Source organism: Mercenaria mercenaria, chromosome 16 (genome assembly GCF_021730395.1).
Source record: "Mercenaria mercenaria strain notata chromosome 16, MADL_Memer_1, whole genome shotgun sequence".
Taxonomy (NCBI): Eukaryota; Metazoa; Mollusca; class Bivalvia; order Venerida; family Veneridae; genus Mercenaria; species Mercenaria mercenaria.
The window spans coordinates 52,544,677-52,553,911 of NC_069376.1; the positions used below are offsets into that span (position 1 = coordinate 52,544,677).

The window sequence follows — 9,235 nt, forward strand, 5'->3', positions numbered from 1 at the left end:
AACAAAACGCAAACACACCAACATATACATCTATTTGAAGCAAAACAGAAATATCAACATATTAACGTTGAGTAACTATTTTCTTCGGGAAACAGTGAAATATGTGTAAACCTGAAAAATAAAAGGTACAGGCAGATCTGAGTCATGTTAATAGAGTTGTAACCATAAACATTTATGGAAAAGTCATAAGGCAGACGATCAATCCTTGAAAACCCCTTGACCAGACTAACTTTATTAAACTCGCAAATGTTTATGGACCGTACAATTTGTAAAGCTATAAAATCGATTTGTTGGCTGGCGGTAAGACACGCTATGCCGTTTAAAAAAAACGTTCTTCTGCGCCAAATGATAAAAGCTTTGAATTCTATAGAAGTTCTATTCTAAATGCATGAAGATGGAGGATAAGACATTTGGAATACTCAGACTGATCGTATAACTATTTCCTTTTCTTTGATTTATCGAGTGTATAAATATTTGCACTGGCATCGTGAGGTTATTCTTGAAATCCATTGTATAATATTCGGTTAAATTGTATATTAAAAGCAGTTGCTTACACAACAGTGTCAATACTCATTGATATCGGGCTATATATATATATATGTTGATGAAAAGTCACATGCCCAATATTTTTATGATAATAAATTACAAAAACCAGTTAAAAATTATTAATATTATAATGCTGTTTGCATAACATATATGCCTCCATGGTAACATGTCGTACAAACTATGCATGTAACGTTTAGTCTCAAATAAGCCATGACCTTGGCCTTTGTGACTCTGACCCGACAAAAGTTAGAGCTGACTTGACAATATGATATTATTTTATAAAGATTTACTTCTGTAAGTCCATGCTCTTCCCAGTATGGTAGTTGTTTAAAGTCTAACAGTCATTGTGACCTTGATATTTGACCTACTGACTCCACTAAGTCAGGGACATCTGCAGAAAACAGGTAAATTATCATATTGAGATTGTACTATCAAAAAGGCATTTCCTTCAATCTTTTTTCCCGCTATATACATATATACAAATGTAATGCATTTTTTTCACCATTGGAAAGTCTGGTTAATAATTTCAAAAAGTCGTTTGGTTATTGGTTTAAAGTAATCAGTAAGCAATTTTACGACTTCGGCGGATATATCCGGATGCGGTCTACCTTTATTTTCAGGCAAACATAGGACTGTTTTGTTACCTCTCCGAAAACAGTATTTGCCTTTTGTAGAATTATATACAAAACTTTCCATGCTAAAGAAATGTTTTACATTCAAGAACTTTTCTACTTTAATAAGACTTCCTAAAGGATGTTTATCAAATGCATTTCCATCAAGAATCAGCAATTGGGTTCTGTTAAAGAGATATTAATCCATCGTTGCATAGGTACCACGTACGAGGACACCTGTATAATTGCTGAATTAGGATTTATTTGCAAAGTGGTTCCACCGAACATTGTTACCATTCTTTCAAACAAAAATTCATTCGCCCTGTAATATTTTCGTTCCCTCCACATTGCATACAGCGATGCTGCAACTGTTACTGGATCTTTAAGTATAATTATAATTTTTGACTTCGGGTTCATGTCATGAATACGAAGACCTGCTTTAGGATGTAAAAAATAGTGCGCTGTTTTTTCAATTGTTATTTGGGTTTTAAACGTGCAGGGCATAATATTTCTGTACCAACGGAATCCTCTTGAAATATAATATTTATTAAAGAATTGAATATCTCCACTTTCCCGGCATGCGAAAATTTGCGGATGCTCATTCAAAAACTCTGTTAATGCCCCAGTACCGATTTGTATTGTCCAGCGATTATTACTTGTGGTAGTCGTTTATGACACTTTTCTTTTGTTGCTAATCCGAAATGTCCACCCGAATGTACTTCTTTCCTATCTTTGTTGCTAGGACGAACATTTTCTATGACGTTCTTCAGACCTTCTACGTTGAAGTGAGAAATGTATTTATGTTTTTCTTTTGCCGTCTTATCTGCAAAATAAAGTAAATAAGGTAAGTAATTGATACATGAGTAAGGTTGTTTTTTCATACTCGGTGCCGATGGTGTTTGGTTTTGTTTATATCTTACAAATGTCCGTTCTTCTTTGAAAAAGATAGAAGAAAATGCTGTAATCTTCTTTAATACACCGATAACGGGTAATCATTGTAGAAATGTGTTTTTTGTATGATTGTACTGCACTTTTTTTTACTACGGTTTGCTGATGTTGACCTTACTCAAGAATAAACTTTGACATTGAGAAATGATCTAAATGAATATTTAACCTGATGGAGTTTATGTGAACATGATGATATGCCGATTATATACTCGACAAATAATGTTCTGCAACAAAACATGTTTTATGCTGTAACTTATTTATTGCTTAACGTACAATATTAATTTATATATCAAATAAAATTAAAAGTTAGTCTTAACGAAATACTGAAAACAGAATGAAAATTGAATTACCGGTTTCGGCAAATTTCATGTTCAAAGTCTCATAGGGTACCTGATCAAAAGTTGCAAAAATGCTGCGTGAATTTCAATAGTGTGTGTATCTACCATTTTGCGCATTGCATTCAATTAGACGACTCCTTATTGAAAACACAAGCCGGCGGATTTTCCGTTGTGGGATGAGAGCCCACTCCTGTTGCAGAATGTTGGGCAGGTCGTCAAGTCTTGTCTGTTTTGTAATTATTTTATTTACAACACGCCCAAGAATGTCCCATAAGTGTTCAATACATGCCAAATCTGGTGATATTAGTGGCCACTGCAGCCGCTAAACTCAATGTTGGTTCAGAAAATTATCAACGAATCTGGCACGATGTGGTCTTACATGGTCGGCCTGAAAAAATGCATTCGGACCCAAGCGGGCAATATACGGCAAAACATTCAAGCAGACGACTCCTCTAGCGCTTTGATTAAACACTATCTGAGATAAACGATGCGATTTTGCAACTTTTGACAAGGTACCCTAGGTGACTTTGAATAATAAATATTCTTAAGTTATGATTCGATTTTCATTCTGCATTTAATAATTTGATCACGTTGACATGTACTTTTATATGATATATGAATTTTGTACGTGCATTTAGTAATAAAAACGTTACAACATAAAACATGTTTTGTCGCAGAACTTATTTGTCGAGTATTCTTGTGCCCTACCCTTTACGGTTTTCTCAAGTCCCGGATCATCTTTGAGAAACTTCGATCAGTTTTTGAAAATGTTGAATTTCAAGGTTCATATTTTATATTTTATTCACTGGTTACAACACTTTCATTTTATATTACATATTATATATATTTCGTGGTATATTTATCTCTATAATATTTTTTAATATTTGCGTATACACGTATATTATAAAAGAGATCAGCCTTGCATCGGAAAATATGCAGCCCTTTTTAGTGAAATAAAACTGCTAATGCTCCAAAACTCGCGCAAAATTTTTTTCCGCTCAAAGCCTCATGACCACTTGATTAATATAATATGTAAAGAGTATTCGCTCAACTGATATAGAAAAATTGAAAAATTTGTATTTGTATTACTTTTATGAATAAATGTGAATAAATGATACTTACCCGTCATTACAGTGTGGATTCTCTTTCCTTGATCCGCATAATAAACTTTTTATATACCGGAACTGAACATTTTACCCTAACACCGCCACTTCCTACTAGAATCGCCACTTGCTTCAGTTTCCTTTTCTGAGGAAAGTGTTCACCTTAGGAAGACTGTTTAAAAGGCATGTGAGGAAGGAGGATGGGTACCTGTAATGACAGGTAAGTATTATTTATTCATAAAACTAATTTTGCCTGTCATTACAGTGTGGATTATTTTCAGATTCCACAGCAGTATTCTTTGTGGTGGGAGTCCTTTTAAACCCATCATAACCATACCAAGGAGAAGTAGATCCCATTCAGGTACCAACCGTTTAATTGGTGATCGTTCATTAAATACAGCTCTTAGCAACCGGATAATGAAAGAATGTTGACCTATAGGATTTTTTGCAACTGGGTCTAATACTGATGATAGCATTGATCTATAGTCCTGTATTTAGACCTTTTATCTAAGAGTTAGGTCAGAATATCGGCACAGTTTTCTAAAGTGGCAAAATAGGGATCAGTATCCCTCTCACTAAACCAGCTAACACATTGTCTGAATTTGCTTCTATAACCTTTTTGTGCGCCTTTCTGCCAGGACTTCGCCAATAATTTTCTGGGTTTTTTTTTCAGAAAACCCTTTTGATTAGAAACGTTGGTCGATCACAACCAAGAAGTCAGATGGAGTGTTTCCGGAGTTTTCTTGTTCTTAAAAGTTGCAAAGATGTACATAGTTGGTTGATCCAAGATGCTGAATATCTTCCACGCCACTATATTGTTTAAAGACCACTTTGTGGCACTCACTTGTACTTCACTTAATTAATCTGCCAGTATATTCTTCATCCCCTTGACATGTACTGCTTTCAATATCATTTTGCTGTCTAGAGCTATATGCCACAGATCCATTGTCAGATTGCACAGTTGTACAGACCGTGTCCCGCCCTGTTGGTTCATTTACAGGCATACAGTTGTGTTGTCGCGAGTTCGATCCTCGGGCGGGGCGTATGTTCTCCGTGACGATTTGATGAAAGACATTGTGTCTGAAAGCATTCGTCCTCCACCTCTGATAATTCATGTGGGGAAGTTGGCAGTTACTTGCGGAGAACAGGTTTGTACTGGTACAGAGTCCAGGAACACTGGCTAGGTTAACTGCCCGCCGTTACATGACTGAAATACTGTTGAAAAACGACGTTAAACCCAAAACAAACAAACAAACAAACTGACCTGAACAGGACATTGTGACCTTTGAAATGAGATAGGAATTACTTTATACTCATAAACAGAGCCATCATTTCTAAATAATTGATGTGCATCGACTTCTGAATTTTGCTCCTCTGACCTTGATATGTAAGGTTGCTTATGTGACCACCCCAGCCCCGTTGCCATTGACATCTGTGGTTACTGTAATCAAATGCTGATCTTTCTGTAATAATCTGCCCATGGCAATGTATTGATCCAGTAACCACTAAATCAGACTTGAGATTAGCTGTGGAGTAAGTGGTATTTTTACAGAGTTTCATTCTTGACGGACTCCAATTTTGTAGCAAATGAAGCTGAATTGGTCTCATGAACATCCTGGCATTTGGAATCAGTTCTGTTATGTAATGTCTGGCAGTGATTTGACCCTGAATGAAATTCGACACTGCTGACTTTATATTTAATAATCTTTCTGCGGTTGGATACACCAAGCCGTTTGCTAGATTGAACAGAACCCCGATATAAACTATTGTCTGAACAGGAAGAAGCTGAGATTTTTACTTTTTCACTATGAATTCCAGTTGGTAAAAGAGACTGAGTATAGTTGTTCTGTTTACTAAAGTCATTTTCTGTGAACTGTTTGCTGCTAGCTAATCGTCTAGGTAGATGCAAGCCGAATATTTTGTTTTCTTAGATAAGTAAGTACCACCGATATAACTTTTACAACAACTCTTGGTGCCCTGGTGGAAACGAAACAGTGCCCGGAACTGGCATACCACTGCCTGAAACTGAAAACGAATATACTGACGATGGCCCTTGAAAATATTTATATGGAAATAGGCATCTTTTAGATCTGTTATTATACCCCAGTCTTCTTTCCTTACTGGATTTAGTACCTTTGATAATGTGTCCATGTTAAATTTCTTTTAGGGAAGATACTCGTTGAGGGGTTTCACATTTATGACTGGTTTCTATTCTCCCTTCTTTTTGGGAGCAAAGAATAATGTACTGTAGAAACCTAAATAAATGTTTTTCGGATCCACTATTTCTACAGACTGTTTTTCTTAACGACAGTTTATTTCATTTTTTAATTTATTAAATTTTGATTTTTCAAAGCAACCATTGTAGGTTTTAAACCGTGAAAAGGAGAATTCGTTTGGAACTCAAAATTGTAGCCCAGTTTTATTGTTTCTAGAACCCACTTGTCCATGGTAATTTTTTCCAACTCTGACAGGAAATGAGACAGTTACCCCCAATGAGTATCTCCAAATGCCTTGCAATTAGACTTACAGAATCACTGGTTATCTGTCATTCAAGACTTAGCTCAAGGCGTTCCTCGACTAGAGGTTACAGAGTGTCTGGTGTAGCTTTTATAGCCACCTCGTGATCTGGGGACATATTGATTTCGTTCCTCCATCTGTGTATCTTCTGGAACTTTTTGGATCTGAAAAATATTCCTGTTTGTACTAGTGGAAGTACTATAGTTTGTACTTTGGATGTCACTGGCCAGTCCTTTGTTAGATTCTGGTTGATAACCTCTGAATGTTCGCTTCAAATATTTCCTTTTCATGCCTAGTATCAAATTGTCAATCTGTTTTTCTTCTGTTTAAGCAACACTTCTAATTCAGTCCCAAAAATACCATCACCGGTCAGTTGTAAATTAGAAAATTCCGCATTGTCTGGTTGTTCAAACAAAAAAGTATCTGCTATTGCAACAGACTTGCGCACTATATGATGGAAAGGACCTGCTCTCCCAATTTGATCTAGATATTTAGTAGACATGGCGAAAACGTCCTTGATCTATTGTGAAGCCGTCTCTTTCTCAAAGGTCTCGGATTCAATGAATTGTAGCAAATTTCCCAATCTCTACTGAACATACATTTGTATAACCAGACCAAGTCGAGCTGCTTGTTGTAACTTATTATTTCAACCATTTTCGCTGGCTAGGCAAATAATCTCTTCCCCTTGTTTTTAGGGAAAGAAGCCTTATTTCCGTATCACTCATTCAGCCCTCAACTAAATCATCTAGAGACGGAACCTGTTACAACTTCTCTGAATCTTAATCAACAGGAAACTGATCAAAACAGTCATCCGAGAACGCTGATAAGAAAATTTGTTCTTTGCAGTTGTAACTGTTATCCAGGACATCAATCAGTCTTTCTTTCGTAGCAGTTTTTTTCACAATCGCGTCATCGCCAAACTTGTCATATAAACACTTTTTACTGTTATTCTAACAAGCAAGTCTCTTTGTTGGTAAATTATTGTTTTTATCAGAGTTTGATACTCTTGTTCACTATCCGGAAAACGAGTTCTAGATATCTGACTACCACCATATATAGAGAATAATAGGTTAGTGCCGTAGATGAGAAAGTTTATCTGGCGAGGTGGAGGAGGTTATCGGGTGAGCCGAAGGCGAACCTGATAACGTCCGGAGCCGAGCCAGATAAACTTTCTCCATCTTAGGCACTAACCTATTATTCTATTTATCTTGTCATTACTTCATTTTCCGATATTTGGCAATTTATTTTACAAAAATAAGTGTGCGACAACCGCTTTAATGACGTCATATTCGTAATGACGTCACTTATATAATGACGTGATTACCGGCAAAATCGCAATAACTTCTTCGTTTTTGAATAAAAACTCATTATTTGACCACTCATTTTCTTAGTTCGGACATTTCCAACACAATGATGATGGTTTCGTTGCAAAATTTCTTATGACAACAATATCGACCATAAGGTCACATGATCAACTGACCGTATATCACTGGTCACATGATCAACTGACGGTATATCAAGAAAGATATACGGCACCCTGATATCGGGTCGAAAATACTGCAAGTGACAGGATAAAAAGATATATTATCCCGATCAAGAGAATCACTATGTGAAAATGCATCATGCTTTTGTGACAGCACTTGTGCAGAATGTTTTTCTCGAGTTTGTCTCTGAACAGCCTGCTTTAAAATTTCTTTCAACATCCTTGCAACATATCTTCAATGACTGAAAATCTTTTCTCAGTTCACTGTACTTTGAAGGCTTTTTTTGTTGCCTTTTTGGCCTTTTAGCACTAGAACATGGCGTAGAAGGCGAATTTTCATCATTTTCAACTTTATGAACTTAATCCTACAGCGGGTTTGTCCCGTCTAACTGTTTCGAATCCGACACAATTTTGCCATCCTCGGAAGATTTGCTCGACGCCATAACCAATAGAAGTCAGCAATAATGTCTAAACTGACTAAGAACCACAAAGTCGAAACTAAAACTAAAGTATATAAGTTTATATCCGCGACGAAGCGAACACTTTCGCAATAAAAAAAGAGAAACTGAAGCATGTGGCGATTCTAGTAGGAATTGACGTACCAGTGTTACGGTAAAATGATCACTTCCGGTATATTAAAAACTTTATTATGCGGATCAAGGAAAGAGAATCCACACTGTAATGACAGAAAAGTTTAGTTATGAAATAAAATCTGATAAAGCATAATTCCTTCACTAGATCTACATAAAAATTTTGATACATGTATATCAGTACTTACTTAAAATATTCAGACGTGTTGATATATTTGTATCAAACGGTCTAAAAACATTGTTTCCTCCTTTGATGGTCAGTACAAAATTAGCTACAGTGACAGTAACACTCATTACCAACACCACAGCCGCCAGTGACTTTAACATCAGTATCGTACCGTTTTCCATTATCCTCATATTAATCAGTTTTCGCTGCTAGCAATATACCTGAAAAGCATATGCTCGTCTTTTAATGCACGCACTTGTCGTCAAATATACATGCAGACACTCTAATCGAGTATATTACTGTAATTAAAAATTTTAATTAAACTTTGTTATTTAGATTTGTACAATATATGCACATTGCGGACGCGGAAGGTGTGACGTCATTTTAATTACGTCGTTTAATGCAGTAGTAATAACAAAACGACTTTGATTAAATATCACTAGGTTTTGAATAAAGTACTATAAGATTATGTTTAAGATATAATATGAATTAAAGAGCGTAACTCCACATAATGTTTGTTTTCATGTTAATATGATTTTCAAAGAAAACGTATGTGTTTTAACGATTTAGCTATACTAGTCTTAATGTATTATGATAATAAACTTTAAGAGCAGGGATAACAATAAGAAAATACTTCTTTTTTGATACGATACCTGTCGACTTATTCCATGAAAATAATTCAACTGCCGCACAAGATATAGATTTTAACGTCTAGGCAAGCCATCTGCCGTATATTTATCCCATAATAACTGTAAAATCAATCAAAGCATTGAAATATAGTATATATTTGTTCCATTGACGTATCGACATTTACATTCAAAATAAGTTCAATACTGTTAAATCAACAACGATATTCGCTATTTTCACGCTGTCAAGAATAGGTAGTTATCAGCTCTGAACGATGTTTGCCAGTTCAATCAAATATACTGAACA

At 35.6% G+C, this 9,235-nt stretch overlaps 1 protein-coding gene across 1 annotated transcript; it reads right to left on the minus strand.

Annotated features, from left to right (window-relative positions):
* Positions 1-1,538: 1,538 nt before the first annotated feature.
* On the minus strand, positions 1,539-8,519 carry LOC128549227 (uncharacterized). The gene is made up of 2 exons (XM_053525743.1): positions 8,325-8,519; positions 1,539-1,980 (listed from the first exon to the last, which is right to left on the minus strand). The coding sequence occupies exons 1-2, from the start codon at positions 8,491-8,493 to the stop codon at positions 1,772-1,774; spliced, it is 378 nt and encodes a 125-aa protein (XP_053381718.1). The 5' UTR covers positions 8,494-8,519; the 3' UTR covers positions 1,539-1,771.
* Positions 8,520-9,235: the final 716 nt, after the last annotated feature.